Source organism: Trachemys scripta, chromosome 2 (genome assembly GCF_013100865.1).
Source record: "Trachemys scripta elegans isolate TJP31775 chromosome 2, CAS_Tse_1.0, whole genome shotgun sequence".
Lineage (NCBI taxonomy): Eukaryota > Metazoa > Chordata > Testudines > Emydidae > Trachemys > Trachemys scripta.
Window position 1 is genome coordinate 246,521,775 of NC_048299.1, and position 20,281 is coordinate 246,542,055.

General features: G+C 39.9%; 1 protein-coding gene across 1 annotated transcript in view; it reads right to left on the reverse strand.

Annotated features, from left to right (window-relative positions):
- Nucleotides 1-6,918: 6,918 nt before the first annotated feature.
- The window catches only part of NCALD (neurocalcin delta), an 82,354-nt gene continuing 68,991 nt past the window's right edge, over nt 6,919-20,281 (reverse strand). Inside the window, exons 3-4 of the mRNA XM_034763402.1 lie at nt 18,650-18,755; nt 6,919-11,443 (exon numbers count right to left, since the gene is read on the reverse strand). Of these exons, the coding sequence (XP_034619293.1) occupies nt 11,346-11,443; nt 18,650-18,755 (204 nt within the window). The 3' untranslated portion in view covers nt 6,919-11,345. The remainder of the gene's footprint in view (nt 11,444-18,649; nt 18,756-20,281) is intronic.

Sequence of the window (20,281 nt, forward strand, 5' to 3'; positions counted from 1 at the left end):
GGATTTTTTAAACACTGATCATAGGTCACCTTATCCTATTTCTTCCAGTTTGTGAGTAAGAAACAGTGCTGCCAATGGCAGTGTAATATTGATTCAGTACTTTGAACTAGTATCAGAGGGGTAGCCGTGAATCTTAAAGGTGCCACTGGACCCTCTGTTACTTTGAACTAGTGCTAGTTCCAACTGGAATGGACAGGCACTTCTGAAAAGTGAAGACAGAGACAGTGTTAGGAAAAGAATTCATAGTGAATCTAGGCACGGAGGTTTTTTCTCTAAGTCTTATGGCTAACTCGCTCAATTTTCTTCAGGAGCAATACAATAGCACTTTCCAGAAAACTAGCTGCAGCAGAATATTTATTAGTAGGCAGGAACATTTAGGGGCTTCAATAGGGAAATTTTTGTGAACCTTGGTATTCACCATACACTGATGTTCATTAAGATTGTTCAAGGTTACGCATTTATATAAGAAAAACAATTCAGAGTTCGGTGCAATCAGTAATTCCAGTATGAAAAAGCACCATGTCACAAAACAGTTTACAATACAAAATTCTTCAAAAATCTAACATTTAAAAAACAATATTTGTTCAACAATAATAATACAGTAAAAAATTCTTATTTCCCTTCAAACAATACTGCTCATATGTTTGGCACTGAAAAAGAAACTGTCACAAATGTATCTTTTTTAACCACACAATTCTGTTTTATGTGTGTTTGTATAACAAGGAAAAACAGTTGCTAAATTTATCATTTTGCCAGATGCATTTTAAACTGTTTTCTCATAAAAACATCTGTAAGATGCAGTGGCACAGTGTGCAAAATGGATCCATATTCCTCTCAGAAAATTTGTTAAATATCGGGATTGGTCCATCCCAAAATCCTGGATGTGAGCACCCCCAAACTTTAAAGGAATGTGGATCTAAACTTCATAATTGGTCCCATCTGGGTAATGGGCTGAACCTAAACCCTAGCTCAGTCCAAACACCCTGACTAGGATTCAAACCCATTAGCAGTTCAGGCTCATTCGTATTTAAATGATACAGTTTTTAAGTCAGTTACCCACACCAGCATGAAAAAAGGACTACGCTAGGCTAAGCTAAGGTAGTAACCCATTAATTTTGTTTTGTGAGCACTCCTCACTGCTATTTCATCACCAGGGTCACATGGGAAGGGAGGCATAAGTCTATGGGGAAGACTTCCGAGTCTTGCCCTCATGGCAACCTGGTCACAGGCATGTACCACTGGGAGCAGCACAGAATGTGTGATCAAAAAAGCTTGAAGTTGAGAGATAAATACACAAAAATAGACTTTTCAGGAAAAGTCTGTGTGTGTTTTAAACTAACCCCTACTAAAAATAAGATGCAGCTTTTGTACACGATGTAAACCAATTGCATCGTTATAATGACTGTCTGCCGCTGCACAAAGGAAAAGTGAACAGGAACATGCATTTCTTAGTTCTGTTTCTATGAACAACAACAAAAGAAGTCAGTTTAAATAGTTTGTACATCTTACAACAAAGATGCCGTTTCTAAAACACATTACCACACATTAGTACAGTCTTTAAAAAATGCGAACTAGTGCTGCTAAGACTTCCATAAAACTGCATGTCATATATACAGAAGAAAATGTCTGACATATTGGAAAGGATAGTCAATAAAAAAATAAAACATAATGCAGGTACATTAGCAGAATAAGAAAAGTTTACTCCTTTCACATTAAAAATTCCAGAAATGTCCTAAACATTTATAAAATAGCAAACAGTGATCATGCTTAGAAACACAGACTATATACACTAGTGCCTATCCAACTCCTTCTCCCTTTTAATTTAATTGGCTGTTTACCAATTTCATTTCAGAGATTTGCTTTAACCACTGACCCTGAACATTTCTAACACATACCTATGAATAATAACTAGGGCCCAAATCCTGAAGTCTTTCCACTGGCAAAGCTCTCACCGATGTCACTTTCATTGAGTTTTGTCTGCGTAAGAACTGAGTAAAGTCTCACAATGTGGCCAAATGAGTTTGCAGCAGAAACAAAAAAGGTGACCCACAGCGTTCTGATGTGAATATACATAGAAGACCAATGATTTCAGACAGCTGTAATAAAACACTGCAGATTGCACTAGTTTAATTAATATTTGCCCTTCTTTCGGAATTTAACATTTCTTCCTTGGGTTACATCGATTAGGTTACAAAGGGGTATTTCAATTTTCCAACCTAAGAGATGAAGATGCAAGTGGTCGACTTGTGGAAAGCCCACTGACTTCAATGGGGGAGGGGTATAGTATAGTATACATACACAATTGGGCCCTAAATTTTTACCCCTTAGACCTGTATGTTCATAACTGGTAATGTTATTAAACTGATCAGCCTCAAGTGTTTTTGCCAAAGTATAATACTGATCACCCCTTTAAAGTTAAAGTTAAATAGGACTGAATCTGCAGAACCATAAAAGGGAAAACTGCAAAACCCAGAGAGGCTGGCATGGGTGAATGGAGGAATTAACAAGTACTAATACAAGAAACAAGTCAAACCAATCACAAGTTCAACCCTATGCAGCAAACATTGTGCAGACAAAAACAAAATAAAACAAAAAGCCAACAAGAAACAACAAAAACAATCCCTAGACCAATTTAAAACTCCATTTTTACTACACACAACCCACTTCTGTTACTCAGGCAAAGCTCCCACTGAGATCAATGGAAGTTTTGCTGGAGTAAGAACTAAAAATAAAAACAGCCGGACTGGATCTAGTAAAATGGATTTCACTCTGTTTCAAAACAGCTCTGAGAAAAACAACACAATAAACAGAAATGTTAATAAAGGAATTAAATAATAAAATAAAAAAGAACACAATCATCTCAAGCATTAAAATGGCCAGCATGAGACGCAAAATAGTTCATTGGCCTCTTTAGATCTTTATCAGCTTGAACCTCTGTTGTTTTTTTCCCTCCAAACACTTTACAAATCAGGTTTTGGCTGCAGTGGAAATGCTAATAGTTTAATTGCAGAGGATACATGAGAAAATAAAAAAACACAATCTCCCAACAAATGATTGTGTAGGGCTCCACTAATCGTCACACAGCGGGTATCCAAGTTGTAGAGCAAATGCAGGTTTAGCATTAAAGCAGATTTTCTCAGACAGTTTTGCTAATCATCATCATCTGCTCCTTCAGTGTTCAAGGTGGCCATCAAGTCAATCAAGTGACCATGGCCTGGCTCTTTGGGCAGATGGGATGAGAATTCTCTGAAAAGCACAACGTTGTCTAACTCTGCCCTTGTTGAAATAACTAGTAAAACTCCATCAACTTCAACAGGTATAGAGCTAGGCCAATGCTGAGGACTCTTGAAAATGCCATCCACACTCTTCACTTCAATGTTCTTATTGGGGGAGAACAGCAAAGAAAAGATCTTTAATATGTAGGGTTGAGCTTGTGTCCGAGTATGTGTTAGCATTAAATCGTTATTGAAGGCTCAGAAGGGCCCAGGCATGATCAGGGTTCGCTAGTGCTAGATCCTGACACTAGAGCTATACAACAAACTGAATTTTTTTTGGTTTGGGGTCTGAACTGAAAGAAAAAAAATTAGTCTGCGTCAAACAAGCTGTTTTGTTTTGGCTTTGAGGGTTTTTTTTTTTTTAAAAGATTAATGAAGTTGTAGTGTCAAAACGAAAAGGCATTTTACACTGAAAAATCCAAACGTTTTGTTTTAAAAATGTCAAACGAAACATAACATTTAGATTTTTTTCAGGATTTTGTTTGTGTTTTTTGACTGAAACAGTTTGGCACAAATCGATGAAATGTTTCAGTCAACCCAAATCTGCATTTTTCAATGGGAAAAGTTTCTGATGAAAATGTTTGTCTTGGTCTAGCTGACACGTAGGAAGACCCTGTCCCAACCCTGAAGAAATCAATACTCTATAAGCCATAGGGATGGCTAACAAAACTGATTAGCTTCAGTTTGCAGCAGATTAATAGAAACAAAATAATTTAACCCACAAATTGTTTCAGATGATTAGAGTTTTGTTCAGTATTTAATAATAATAAATATTGTGGTTTGGTGAGCAGCACACAACAACACAGGCTCCCAGACCTGGTCCTGCCCCACAAAAGTCGACCCACAGAGATGCAGCAGTACCAGCACTTCCAGATGTCAAAGGCATAGGGCTAGTGCCTCTCATTCACTGATTGGGAGGGGAAGAGTTGTCAAATGGATCATGGTAATTAAGTACTGTATGTAGATGAGAATCCAAACCCAGACTTGACTCAGCCTAATATAGTCTAATACTCTGAGTGCCTGTGCTGAGGAAGCTTTTTTGAGGATTACACTGGAGTGGACAGGGGAATGTCCATTTACCTCACAGTTAATGAGCACAACTACAAGGTGGGCAAAACTTTACCTCAGAATATGGAACTAACCAACTGAATTGAAAAATTCTCCAATGTAAAGCTTTGTTGAGGGACACAGAATTCTCATTTTTCGTACATTGATTTTCCTGGGTCTTTCACGCAGGGAGAAATTCACCCCTGGGCAAATGCTAGACCTTAACTGGGCCTGAAGTGGTGCAAAGGTTCTGCATGGCCTTTAGTCCAGGAATGAATGTCACCTGTAGTGAATTCAAACCTTGATCTCTGGAAAAAGGCACAATTAACATACGTTCATTTTTCTGATCTTTTCATATTGTTCACTATATATGAGAGATCTCATTTGTGTTGTTCATTGTGTATTAAACATTTTAGGAGGGATTTCTTAATCCCTACTGTACAATTAAATAATGCTATGTTCTGGGGCAGGAATTTAATATGTGCATTCTCAAAGAAATGCATCAAATCTATATGGATATTATTTTGCTTCATAGACTAACATAATTAAAGGTGGGCAGAGCAGGTTCTGAAAAGTTTGTGCATCTTATACCTCTGAAATGTAGCACCAACCTCAGCTCCAAAACTATCTCCACCTAAAACCATACAGATTCTTAAAAACCCAATACCACCAGCCAAAGTCACACTGAAAGGAGAGATACAGTGAGATAGTCATATATATTATAGTCAGATACAGTCTCATAGGGTAGAAGTGGTGGAAAGACATAGATCCACCTTTCAAAATGACCCGAATACATATATAACATCTCCTGCAGTGTTCTTTATTTCTAGAGTGTGAATGTATTTCATGCTGATTTGCAGACCCTTCTTCACTTTTTTCCTTATGTTTTAAAAATGGCTGTTTACTTTAAGTGCAATATGTCTCTGAACATTTTCTGTGAAATAGGCATCATGGGGTTCTATGTCCATTGCTTCATAATAATTGTATATCAAATGTTCTCAATTTACAAGTAAAGATTTTTTTCAAGGCCAGCTTGAAAACTAAAGCTGGTCTTCAAAAGTCAAGCTGAGTTCTCTCCTTCTTGTGTATGATGATGGCGAACAAAGTTCTGCAGGCCAAATTATGCCCTCAGTGACACCTGTGAAATGCCATTATCTTCCAATTATGCCCTTAGTGACATCTGCTAACCTGGCTGGAGTTCTAATTGGAGCACAGTAAACAATTCTGTTGATGATGCACATGAAGGCACAAAATCCACCTGCCTCTCCTCCTGATGTGGATTCTGAGGCAAAAAGTATTAAAAACTTATTTATGTCACTGCAGTCAGTAGCTCTGACTCTGACTAGACACGGGGAGCAGATCTACTGAGTTAGAAGGTGCCGTTTTTTATGTAGTAATATCTAGGGTTGGAAGGATTTGATTTAAAATATATATATATTTCTATTGATAAGGAAAATTTACAGAAAAGCAAAGTAAGAAAAATGCTGCTTGAGACCTTATTAGAGTTTGATTTAAGGATATGTACTTTGTGTATTTTTGACATGTGATGTTGACAATTTGTGTTTTTAACAGTTATAAAGCTTTAACATTTTGACGGTCAACATCTGCTGTCATTAAATAATTATTGCCTGATCACCCATATTGTCTGATTCCACCCACACCCTCCCCCCACCATTTCCCACAACTGTGAAAATTTCAAGAGATAAATAGATAAACATAGAACAAATTCTTAAAAATAAGCATTGATCAGTAAAAATTATATTAAAAAATTCAAAATTCTGCCAAGCCTAGTCGAATCTCAGTGAGAGACCACACTTTGGGCCTGATTCTCCACTGTTTTACATCTTGGGTAGCCATTTACAACTGTGCACAGGTGTAAATGACAACACAATATTCAAGGCAGGGCCCTTTGTCTTTAAAACAGCTAGTAAACAACACACAAATACACCAAAAATGTGCCAGTGCACCATGGGGAAAATATTAGAGAAGCAGAACTAATTATCTCACTCTTCTCACAAGCACCTGCTGTGATCCTGTAGCTTGTTGGAAATATACTTGGTTTTGGTGGTAGAGATAATAAGGTTCCAACCTACTGTTCTACCTTTGTCCCTTCACCCTTGAGTGTTGTTTGTCCAGTGTTTGCAAAGCTTCTTTATGCTTTTATAATTATATAGTGTCCTTAACATCTATAAAAATCAATTTCCCCTTCTTTAAATATGTTAAATAAAGTATAAATGTACAGTGAAACACAGAGCAAATATAGATCCAGGATACTTAGGGTTAGAAGGGACCACAAGGGTCATCTAGTTTAACCCCTGCAAAGATCCAGCCTGCTTTTGAAAACTTCCACTGAAGAAGCTTCCACAACCTCCCGAGGTGTCTGTTCCATTGCCCTACTGTTCTTACACTTAGCAGATTTAGATTAAATCTCAGGAAAAACTTCCTGAGATTTAATCTAAATCTGCTATGCTATAGTTGGAAGCCCTACTTAGCAAACAGTGGGTAAATATTACTTCCAGCAGATCTTGCACCTGTCACTTCATCTTGCAGCCAACAGACCAACCCACCACAGGTACCAACTGAATCAGCAGAGTTATGTAGAAAAGGTGGTTCGTAACAGTGATTCATTAGAAAAAAGACCCTAGCCTCAAGCTCACACTTCCACCGGCATAGGGTGTAACTACACTCTACTCTAGTGTTAGTACACCAGGCTGCAATATGAAACATCTAGGAATTATGGCTGGCTGGTGGCCTCTGCTACTGAAGTTTCCCTTACCTTGACTGGGCTGCTCTGCTCATGTTGCTGTGCTTTTTCCTGAGTTCACAAAATAAGCATTGGTTTAGAAAATGGGACACATCTCAGAGCTTACAAAGTTAGCTTTGAATGTACAGGTTTACCTCATAGAGTCATAGACTTTAAAGGTCAGAAGGGACCATTGTGATCATCTAGTGGGACATCTTGCACATTGCAGGCCACAGAACTTCATCAAGTACCACATTAGCAAGTACAAATCTACTGAGAAAGGTGTGGGGAACAGTTATGTTTTTAGATCATCATAGTATAATTGTCTCCAGGTGCACAGCTTATACATGTCAAGGTGCACTTATATATCTTCCATTTAAAGTAGTTATATACATAGTTTCCTGTTGTTCTAAAACAATGATAATGTTTAGAATATTTAAACATGAGAGAGTGTAGAGGTCAAATACTATACCAGATAATAATGAAGCATGAGGCAACTCAACAATGATGGTGAGAAATGTTCAAAAGTCATAAGCTTAATAGGAAGTATACTACAACTTTACCTGAAGGTCTCAGAGGACCTCCAAATCCTTTGGGTTCATGGGGTTTCAGATGTTGGAAGAGGGTTGTGCTTCATTTCCCTCAAACCCAGAGTGCCCCAAAGAGTATGCTACCTGGCTTTACAGGGGCTGTGTTTCAAGTTCCCAATTTCCGAGCTCAGTAAAGTGAATACTGAATGGCTTTACAGCTTGGCTGCTATAGTTTCTGTTCTGCTATAGTTTCTGCTATAGTTCTGCACAGATGACTGGTACTCTCCTTCAAGGGCAAGCCCCCAGCAAAGAACTAACACCATTTCCGTTCACTAGGAATTCCATGTAAATAGAGTTCTAATTTACCCTTTTACGGTTGCTAGGTCTACATGCTAGACACAAAACACTAAACATTTTTGGATGCCAGATCAGCCAAGTTTACCTATCAAACAAACACAAGTATTATTGAAAATGTATCTACAAAGTTACAGTAAGTGGTATCAAGCAGCCTGTACTGTCTACAGTCTGAGATGCGGATACTTTCATTCCCTTAAAAATGGCTATGCTGCTGTGACATTTTGTTTTGGTCATTCTTTTTTTGAGAGATCACTGTAGGTAATAACGACAATTAGCAAGACAATAAAGAAATGCTGCATACCAGTACTGTGTTTGTTTTGTTAGCCAATAAACTGCAGATATTCATTTAACAAATTCAATTATCGATCATTTTAAAAATATCTACAATTTTTACTTGAAGAGTAAGAAAGGAACAGTTAATATTTTGAAACAAAATAAATTGTGAAAGGCAGGCAGAAATAAGGAATAATCTTCATGCATTTTGTAAATGTTTATACAATAACCATATCTCCAGTTATTTATGTCCTCTGCAGCTGTGGGTTACATTCCTAGTCTTTCAGTGGAAAGAATTACAACTCCACTGGCCTGGGGTCATATCACAGGTTGCATTTTCAAGCACATAGTTTAAAGTACTAATACACAAATTGATTCTGTCAAAAAACAGCCAAACACCAAATTGAGGAACTAGGTTCTGGGCCAAAGGATTTTCATAGTACAAAAAAAAGAGATGGAAGGCAGCTGCTTAAAAAAAGCAAAATTTTAATAGTTTCAGTCACATGCAACTGCTTTCACTGTATTAAAAACAAACTAATTGTAGGAGCTAGCCACTTTGCATACTTTACTTCAACTTTAATAAATGTCAATTTTTCTAGCTTGTCTGCTTTTGATCCACAAGCCTGCAATGATACCTGGGATTGGAATTTTTCAATGTGTATTCAGATTTCTAGAAAATTTATATTCCAATTTATTTTTCTTACATAGTGGATGTGATGAAATGACCCAAAGAAGGGCTTTGATACAGTGACACTAATTGCTTATGTTTGATGAAGGAGCAGATCCTTAGTGGGTGTAAATCAGTGTAGACCCATTCACCTTAATGCAGCAATTTACAACAACCAAGGATCTAGCCAGATTTGTCCAAATGAAAAATGGCCCTCCAGGCAATAAGGAGAGAACTGACCTTTGATTCAGTATGAGGAGATCTCAGCAGATTTCTTCTAGGGCCAAGGCCTCTCTGAGGTCTATTTCTGACAAACACAGAAAATTATCTTGAAGAGCACAAGTGCTTTAAAGGTTCTGTTTTGTGCATAGTATTTCCAGTGGGGTGTGGATAAGACAGGGATGGGAAATAGGCAAAAAACATTTCAGCCAACCAGCAAATTTCACTGTAGTATTTCCATGACTGTGCTAAAAGCTAAAAAAGTTATGTATTGAACCTGCACTTGTGTGTGCCTCGGTCTGTCTGTCTCTCACACATAACTCTGTTTGGTCTTTTAGCTCATTTAGCAGGAGAATTACATCAATGGCATTTCTGTTTAAATTGAAAATGATTCTGGATAAGCCCTTTAGGTCATCCGAGACAAAGAAATGGGCCTGATGACCTTTTATTCAGGATTGCTTTGCCACTTACAGTAAATTTGAAAGATCTTATTAACTATGTTATCTATAATTAATTTTCACTGTGCTCCATATGTTAAGCATGACAGAGCAAAATGGTATTGAGAATTAAGTCAAGGATCTTTTTCCTTCCTAAATTACTGTATATATGTTCTCCTAGCTAGTGATCAGCAAAAACTTGTTAATATATTCTACTGCTTTTTCCTGATAGCTAATCAGCATTTAACTAGTTTGCAGCAGCAGATCTAACCTATTTTACTCAGTTTATTTTAAATTAAGGCTAGTTGAGGTTTAGCATCTACAAGGTCACTTAATAGAATATCAACCTCGCTCCTCATTATACTATAACAGTCTCACAAGTTCCTGATATTGGGCAGTGACTGCAGTGATATATCACCTACCATATCACAAAGCAGACTCAACAAATGACAGGTTATCTCAAACTCGGTCAGCATAGTACCTCCCGTTGCTAAGCTTTTTTGCCAAAGCAGCGCTTGCAAATTCCTTAAGGGATCCCAAACGTACACACTGCTTGGAATATAGTGACCCTGACCAAATGAAAGAATTTTGCAGCAGCAAGTTTCAGAAATCCTTTTGCATCCAAGAGAAAAGATAAACATTCAACAGTTTTCTCTTACATCTAATTTTTTTAAAACATTTATATATATATAAATATATTATTAAGCGTACCATGTCCTTGTTTCAGTACAGATCTTTCAACCCCACTAAAGTAAATGAAGTATGAATTCTACAATTCTAGCTTTAAAACAGTTTGTGATAGTAGCTCTCCAACCTTTAGAAGCAGACACAGGAACCGCATTATCTATGTGCACAGAGAGAGAGAGAGAAAAAAAAGTCCAGTCTAGACAAGAACATTCATAACAGTGGACATGTCTCAGTGTCAGCTGCTTAAGGTTGCACAATGTTATTTCTTAGCTCAACTCCCAGTCTCCTGCAGTAGAAACTGCTTTATTACTAATCTGAAAATCTTTCATTCAACGCACATCTCCCTTAAATTTGTGTTCAATACTCAGTTTGTAATATACACAACTACACTTACTAATTCCAAATGGCAACAGGTAACATCCATCTGTTTTTTTTGTTTTTTGTATTAATCAGGATTATAAATTGTGTTTGATTTCCAGATAAAACCGTGTTAAATCAACCAGCACAAGCCTGTTAAAAAAACAGCTGATCATTTCCCCCCCCTTCTCAATGCACCTTAAAAACTTTCACAGTATAGAAACAACGTGGCATTGTAGGGAGATTGAAGTAGGCTAGAACTTGCTAATTTATTGTATTAACACTTCTTACTCATCCTGTCTTGTAGTTTCACTTGTGCCTGCTGGATAAAAAAAGACTGTACAAATCAAATACTGCACCTGTTGTAACACCTTGCACTTCAACCACTATTGTGCTTCAGATCCTGTGGGTGAATTTTCAGCTATTAAAACAGCATTCTAAAATCTGGCAATAATGTGTTGCTGAAGGTTTCTTCCTTCTTGTTGTTTACTTTTGAGAGCGGACAAATTGAACAAAATAAAATCTTCTAAACAAGTTAACACCACAATGTCCATTTAAAACAGTATTCTGTCTGTGTTCTGGACAAACTATTAAGAGCATTCAGCATTCTTATAATTAATCCACAACAAAAGAAGCTAAAAGATGCCACAAAAGAAGGCATAATTGGTCATACAGAGGCAACACCACCATGAATGTTGTTTGGCAAAAAAAACAAAACAAAAAGCAGATACATAATTCATCCAAAGAACTGTTTTAGAATTGCCCTGCACTGCTAGGATCACACTGAAGGAGACGGACTATGGATGGATCACTCTTGGCTCCTCGGATGAACTCTTCCAGAGAGAGTTTGCCTAATAAAAAAAAATCATAAATGTTTGTTTAGCATTATAAAATGCACTAATTAATCACAGCACATATGCAACGCTTTAACACTATGGATACACACGGAAATTTACAAATTGTCACTACAAGGAAAGCATGGGAAAATGGTTAGGCCTTGCAACCTCCCTGAAAGTAGCAAAATCTGGGCTCTGGTGAATCAGTATTGTGGGGAGAGACTTTCAGATTTGAAGAATCCTCTCTGAGGGCAGGTCTACACTATGGGGTTAAGTCAACTTAAGTTACGCAACTCCAGCTATGTGAATAATGTAGCTGGAGTCAATGTAGCTTAGGTCGACTCACTGCAGTGTCGACACCGCGCTGGGTTGATGGGAGAAACTCTCCCATCGACTTACCTTAGGCTTCTAGTTCCAGTCGTGTACCAGAGTCAACAGGAGAGCGATCTGCGGTCAATTTAGTGGGTCTTCACTAGACCCTCTAAATCAACTTACAGTGGATCGATTGCCGCAGCGTCGATCCATGGTAACTGTAGACATGCTCTGAAAATGCTCCCTCCATTTAAATGTGAGGGCTGGTGGCACAAGTGCTTTGGTTCTTTGCAATAGACCCAGAATCACAGGAGGAGACAGGCAGGCTCTAAAAGCTATGGACTTGCTCCGAGTACACACAAGTACCTTTTCCAAATGTATGTTTGAATTAAGGACCCATATCCATCTATTCACCTGGGGTTTCTTTAGGGTGCCCATTACAGTTGTATCTAGGTGCTGATTTGTAACTGCAGGTTTTATCACTACAGGGCAACCTCTATCTGAGACGCTTGTGTGCAATAGACCAGATAGAAAAACTTCCATTGGAATGGAGAATTGGTCTGAATTCAACAAGATGAAATTCGGTGAAGACAAATACAAAGGGCTTCACTTAGGAAGGAAAAAATCAAATGCACACCTACAAAGTGGGGAATAACTGGCTAGGTGATAGTACTGCTGAAAAGGATCTGGGGGTTATAGTGGATCACAAATTGAATATGAAATAATGTGACACAATTGCTAATAAGGCTGATATTCTGGAGGTGTATTAACAGGAGTGTCATATATAAGACACATAATTGTCCTGCTCTTCTCAGCACTGCTGAGGTCTCAGCTGGAGTACTGTGTCCAATTCTGGGTGCCACTCTTTGGGAAAGTTGTGGACAAATTGGAGAGAGTCCAGAGGAGAGCAACAAAAATGGTAAAAGGTTTAGAAAAGTTTACTTATGAGGAAAGGTTAAGAAAACTGGGCATGGTTAATCTTGAGAAAAGGACACTTGAGGGAGGACCTGATAAGTCTTCAAATACATTAAGGGCTGTTATAAAGAGGACGGTGATCAATTGTTCTCCATGTGTCCCCTCAAGGAGGAGAAGTAGTAATGGCCTTGATCTGCAGCAAGGGAGATTTAGGTTAGATATTAGGAAAAACTTTTAAACTATAAAGATAGTTAAGCTCTGGAATAGGCTTCCAAGAGAGGTTGTGGAATGCCCATCATTGGAGGTTTTTAAGAACAGGTTGGAGAAACACCTGTCAAGGATTGTCTGGGTTTACTTTATCCAGCACAGGGGACTGGGCTTGATGACTTCTTGACATCCCATCGAGCCCCACATTTCTATGATTCTATGACTTTCTGGCAAAAATAAAAAAAAAAATAAAAAAATCTGTTTCTGCAAAATCAAAATTTTCTATGGGAAAAAAAATCTTGATTTTGCTGAAATTTTGACTTTCCATTGGGAAAAACTGAAATAAAATATTTTAGATTGGGTTGAGTTGACCAGAATCAGATATTTCATTTTGTTGAACTGACCCAAAATGTTTTGTTTTGTTCAATAAAACATTGAACTGCATTTCCCTCTCAGCACATTACCTTATGGGATTTGTAGTTTGGGATTTGTAGATTTGGTCCCCCTTTCTCTCCTACTGCATGAGCTCCCCGGAGAAATACTTCTCCCATAATACAATGTGGATTTGTCTCTCACCTAAATTCCCATGAGGTAATATGCCACAACGGGAAATGCAATTTACTTTTGAACTGACTGCAAACAAAGCATTTCAATTTGGGAGTGTCAAAAAGTTTCATTTGGACTGAAAATGTCAAGAAGAAACATTTCTACATTTCCAAATCAAAACACTTCAGTATTTTTGTTCCCCCCCACAAACATTTTTTTTTTCTTCAAAATTTCAATTTCTTGTCCTGATTTGGGATGAAAACAAATGTTGAAATGTTGGAATTCCCTGTGGGACAGACATTCTGAATTTTGCTCAGCTCTAATTTGCATCTTCTCCAAAGGACATTGCCAACACCGCTCTGCAAACCAGATGGGCCTCTACTTTAGCATGGCAGTGTATGAGGCTGCAATGGGAGTTATTCAGAGTATTACTTGTATCCTACCACCAGAGGGCAGGGACCCAGGACAGCACTTGCTGAATGACTTGCCATATACCTTTGACATTCTGGTTCTACGTTGTTGCTGAGTTTTCTCCCTGTCTTTTCTAGAAAAGCCACAATCCTGCAAAGGTTTAGGCATGTGCTTAATAGAAGACCATGGGATTACTCATGGTGCACATAGATAAGCACATATCTAAGCCTTTGCTGGACTGGGCCTGTCGCATGTAAGCTCTTTGGGGCAGGCACTGTCTACTTCTATATGTTTGCACAATGCCTAGCACAATGGGTCTCCGATCCCGACTGCTCCATTTAAGTGTGACCACAATACTAATAAATCATAATAAGTAATGAAGACCAAATTTATCTGCTCAACAGGGAGTACAGTAGAAACTCAGCGTTACGAGCTGACTGGTCAACCACACACCTCATTTGGAACCGGAAGTACACAATCAGGCAGCAGCAGAGACCAAAAAAACCCAAACCCCCTCACCAAATACAGTACAGTATTGTGCTAAATTAAAAAAATAAAGGGAAAGTTTTAAAAAGAGATTTGTCAAGGCAAGGAAACTGTTTCTGTGACTTTCATTTAAATTCAAATGGTTAAAAGCAACATTTTCCTTCTGCATAGTAGTTTCAAAGCTGTATTAAATCAATGTTCAGTTAGTTGTAAACTTTTTGAGGAAAAAACACCATAACGTTTTTGTTCAGAGTTATGAACAACCTCCATTCCTGAGGTGTTTGCAACTCTGAGGTTCTACTATACTGCCATTTCCCCCAAAACAATGAGATTCCTAACATGCTTGATCAAAGCTCCTAATTCAATACACTCTTCCAGAGCCAGTTATCCTGCTGGACAGGGAATTTTAAAGGAGGCTAAAGGGAGACAGTGGCTTAGTTCCCACCAAACGACCTTAGGCTCCTTTGCACTGCTACAGACTAGGGACCGAATAGCTAGGTAGCAGTTCTGCTGAAAAGGACCTAGGGGTCACAGTGGACGAGAAGCTGGATATGAGTCAACAGTGTGCTCTTGTTGCCAAGAAGGCTAACGGCATTTTGGGCTGTATAAGTAGGGGCATTGCCAGCAGATCGAGGAACGTGATCGTTCCCCTTTATTCGACATTGGTGAGGCCTCATCTGGAATACTGTGTCCAGTTTTGGGCCCCACACTACAAGAAGGATGTGGAAAAATTGGAAAGAGTCCAGCGGAGGGCAACAAAAATGATTAGGGGTCTGGAGCACATGACTTATGAGGAGAGGCTGAGAGAACTGGGATTGTTTAGTCTCCAGAAGAGAAGAATGAGGGGGGATTTGATAGCAGCCTTCAACTACCTGAAGGGGGGTTCCAAAGAGGATGGAACTCGGCTGTTCTCAGTGGTGGCAGATGACAGAACAAGGAGCAATGGTCTCAAGTTGCAGTGGGGGAGGTCCAGGTTGGATATCAGGAAAAACTATTTCACTAGGAGGGTGGTGAAACACTGGAATGCGTTACCTAGGGAGGTGGTGGAGTCTCCTTCCTTGGAGGTTTTTAAGGCCCGGCTTGACAAAGCCCTGGCTGGGATGATTTAGCTGGGAATTGGTCCTGCTTTGAGCAGGGGGTTGGACTAGATGACCTCTTGAGGTCCCTTCCAACTCTGATATTCTATGATTCTATGAATACCCCAGCCCTAGTCTGTCTATTAAAGTGGCAAGACACAGTGGTCTAAGGAGCCAAGCACACCTGGATTCTAAACCCATGTCTCACACTGAAAGTCTCCACAATGATGAGCACCCGTACAAAAGCCTACAATAGATAGACTCCCATCTGAAAAACAGTGATAATATTTACTTTAAATTAACCTACTAACTTTACAAGGTTTCGTGGGGAGTCATATTCAATGTCTGTAAAGTGCTGTGAAGATGACAAAAGCTATATTGTCTAAGCCCGATGTACTTTTTTAAAACAGAACCACTTAAACTTAGCTGTTTAAGACCGAACACAAAGATTTTTAAAAAAACCAACAACTTCAAATCCAACCGCGGTCCAAATGTACACCACACCTCTTGCCATGAAATGTTGTGTACATGACTTCACTTTTGCAAACACTTCTGATTTTTCATTTAATTAATTTGCAGAACATAGGTTTCTAAGCAACAATTCTGCAGCATCAAGTCCCCTTTAAAAAGTCTGACCAATTTTAGAACTGTTTCACTTCAGTTTAATGAGGTTACATTTCCATAGCTATGGTATTCTACTAATTTCCTTTCTTTAAAGCAAAACTAAACCCTGAAATTCTGAAATCTGAAACATAAGATAAGGACATCAGTTTTCACACAGCCTCTTGGTTAGCTGTATAATTAGCATAGATAAATTAAATCTTTTCTTTCCCTCCTTGCAAGATGGATGCTGCAGGACTGCCTGAAAGCTGTAGATGTCTGCTAAGCAAGACTGTACAGAAGAAAGTAAACATTAGTATTATATTTACAATAAGGCAATGACATGAGTTAAATAGAAAAGACTCTAGAACAGACACTTTTCCAATAAGTAATGGCTTTTCATTCTTTATTGCTTTATAATGATTTTTTTTACTCAGCTGCTAACAACAATGTAGAGGGTTATTTTAGCACAAAGGGACTGCGTATACTGATGTGAGAGAGATCCCCGAGAGATTTCATACCTTGGAGTCTTCGCTTTCCTTCACCTTGTACAATTATTTACACCAATGCAGAGTGCGTGTTCTGCTGTGTTGGTTCTCCAGCATAACATAGATGGTTTGAAGGCTGTTTCTACATTACTGTAGCTGCCAGTGGCCCAACAAGGCAGCCATAGCTGCTAGATACCAGAGACACATAGGGTGTCCCAGACACACCCCTTTTCTTCTAGCCATGACTTCTCAGCTGACAACAGGTAGGGGTGGTGGTATAGGAGTATCAATACTAGCTCTATGACACTGTAGGATCCCTCTGTGCTGGGGCAGTCTTCCTCTAGATGGTTATGCCCCAAATCTGCCAGGAGGGCAATGTAAAGCAACCACATCATACCACGAGATCAGGGTTGTTTATGGCTAGATTCACAAAGAGGCAATAACGGCCTCTTTATGCACCTAAATCCAACATTTAGGTGTCACTGACATTCTCAAAACCACAGCTCAGATGCTGCCTAACCCTGCAGGCACCTAGGTTTTGCCTGGCAGGCACACACAAAGCTGCCCAAGTCCTGATACTGCCTCACAGCGCATACCAAAGCTCCAGGAGGATTCTCAAACTAGGTGTCTCCCCCACCTATTCTGCTTGTAGGACCTGATCCTGTTCTTACAGCATCCCTACCGGCTTGAGCCTTGGGTGAAAGATAGCTGGGGGTGAGCAGGCAGGGAATTTTTCATGTGTCCAGAACACCCAATAGCCCAGAGCCAGGGGCGGCTCCAGGCACCAGCACAGCAAGCATGTGCCTGGGGCAGCAAGCCGCAGGGGCGGCTTGCCGGTCACCATGAGGGCGGCATGCCTGCGGGAGGTCCACCTGTCCCACAGCTTCGGCAGCGAGTATGCTGGAGCCGTGGTACCGGCAGAAAACCTGCACAAACGCTGCCGAATCTGCGTTACCAGCGGACCGCCCGCAGGCGTGCCGCCGAAGGCCACCTGACTTCTGTGCTTGGGGCGGCAAAAATCATAGAGCAGCCCCTGCCCAGAGCACTCACCTGGGATGTGGGAAACCCTCTGCCCGATTTGAACTCAGAGCACCCACATTCCAGGAGAGGGCTCGAAAGAAGCAGGCTCTTGGTACTCAGGGGCAGGGCCATCCCTAGCTATTTTGGGGCCCTACGCAGTCCCCCGTGGGGGTGGGGCCCAGGCCTCCATTGGGGGGGGCAGGGCTGGCTTGGGGGACAGGGGGAACCACCCCCCAGCATTCACCGGCGGTGCAGCTGGGGCCAGGTCGCAAAGAGTCTGAGTCTCCCACATCCTAGGTGCATGCCCTGGCTAAGGGCTATAACTGGGTGGGTTTCTTTCTCTCTCTTGTGAAAACACACAAAGGGCTGACCTGGTTTAGGCATCTAACTCCAAGAGAGGTTTTTACGGCGGCAAATCCCGAGCAGAGATCGGCATCTTCCTCCAGCTCATCAGTCTGGTGCCTAGAGGGCCCGATCTTCGCCCAAAGCCCCGCCCCTTTCTTCTGCATTTCACTCCTGGATAGTTTAGGCAGCGCCCTGCTCAGCTTGCTGGCTTCAGAAGATCCCTCTCTTCTGTGCCTACCTTTCCCCATGTGCTATATGGGAGCCTGGGCACCTAACCTGGGGCTGAGGTTTCCACTAGGCAGCCTAGAAGTTAGGAGTAACAACGTTGAAGTCCCTTTGTGATCTAGCCTTTCATGTTTTCATCTTCAAGGCATTTTATAAACATTAACTAATAAACCCTCCCCAAACCTTCTTTGAGTTAGGTAAATGGAGAAACTGCAGCAGACAGGTTAAAGAGCCAAGTTCTGCTTTCAATTGTAGGCACTGGTAGAATCCAGAGCCTCTTTGCACTGAAGTCAGCAGAGCTAGAGCATAAGTGTCCTAAGTGACTTCCCCAAGGCCATAGCGGAGTCACTGCTTTAAATTCTAGCCCATGAAAGCTTATGCCCAAATAAATTTGTTAGCTGGTGCCACAAGGACTCCTCGTTGTTTTTGCTGATACAGACTAACATGGCTACCACCCTGAAACTACTGATTGACTTGACATGGGAGTGATCTCTCTTTACTTCCTCAATCAGTCTAGCTCTTTGATGGAAAGCCAGCTGTCAGTAACTGCAGAGTAGAGAGTGTTAAAGGGAAATGCCTAAGATTCCTACCATCTCGATTGGTGTCCATCTGACGGAAGATTTTCTCTGTCCTTTTCTCTGGTGTTGACTCATCTTCTGGCATCTTCATTACCGAAGAAACCATCTTATAGATTGCCTAAGTGAGGTGATAGAAGCAAAGTGTTGATAATAGATATCTGATCTGACTAGAATGGGGCAATTATTAGATGCTGAAAACAACAAACATAGCATCACATAAATCTCAGCCTGGATTCTCACCACAGATTCCTAGTGAGAGTGACAATGCACAGATCTATACATACATTTGCTCTTTTACACTGGAGACTTTCTGATAAATAACCTTGTTTCCTTATCTAGTTGCGGTTAATATAATTCTGGCTTTGGACCGAGGTTGTATTTTTCCCTATTACAATATGCTTCAGAACAATTTATCATACTTACAGCACATTGCTACAAATCATCAAAATGCATTAGATCAATAAACTAATGAATGGATGGTTCCAAATACAACATGATGCACACTGTGTCACTCAGGCAACTCTTTAATCTTTTTGCACATCCCTTCCCCAACCTCACACTCCATTCCCATTCCCCATTATTTACTTTGCCCCAATTCTGCTTCCTTTCCTCACTCTTTTGTCGGTTATTTTGTCAGTTTATACCGTAACTTTTCCAAGGGAGGGGGACCCATCTTATTGCATGCCTGTGAAGTGCCTAGCATATTACAAAATACGATATTTTACCGCACCAAGTTTTATATGTGCATAAACTGACAGATACAACAACCTCCAAAACTGTACTGTATCCAACATATTTTATGTATTTACTCTTCTATTTGTGATATATTATGTTCCTCTGCTATTCCTCCTATTAAGAGAGAGAGATTAGAGAATTTTAATCTTATGACAAAAAGAGCCATATTTTCTAAATTGGCTCCCTGAATTGTGCCTGCAAAATGTGGATACACTGACTGTGCATGCAAACCATGTATTTGCACATGCAAACTGGTATTTTTGCATGCAAAACAGGTAATTGTGCACCTAAGTCCCTATTTACACATGCACAAATACATGTTTTCCAGATACCTCAGGTGCACATGCAAAATTTGTAGCAGCCATTTTATAAATTGGCCCAAGACATCAACACTTTGGTTATTTCCTCTCCCCCTCTGATTGTTTTTCATCCTGGGTGTAGCCCCAAGATCTCTTAATTTAATTCCACTGTCCAGCTTGCCATCTGCCCCTTCATGAAGGCCCTTTGCACTGGAGGTTTTAACCATCAAGTCAAAGGAGACTCAAGGGAACTGCTTCTGGAGCACAGCAACACAGCTTCATCACCCGGAGGATACTGTTAAGCAATGCAAGACACTTCTGTCTCTGAATGATGAACGTCCTTCTTTCCCAGCATTCACAACTACTTCCCTTTTGTCGACAAAACCTGCTCACCTTTCAGAGCTCATAATTTCTAAATAACAAAGAATTACACCTTGAGAAAGACATTTGCCTGTTTAATTAAATATTCATCTGTTTGATGAATGCAATCAAACATCTGTCCCCTAGATTATGTCACTAACATTATGGCAACAGATTGCGCTGGGGGACCTCTAATAGTTCCTTGACTCAAGTTCTAAAAATGATTGTAGGTTCAGAAAAGGATGTTTCG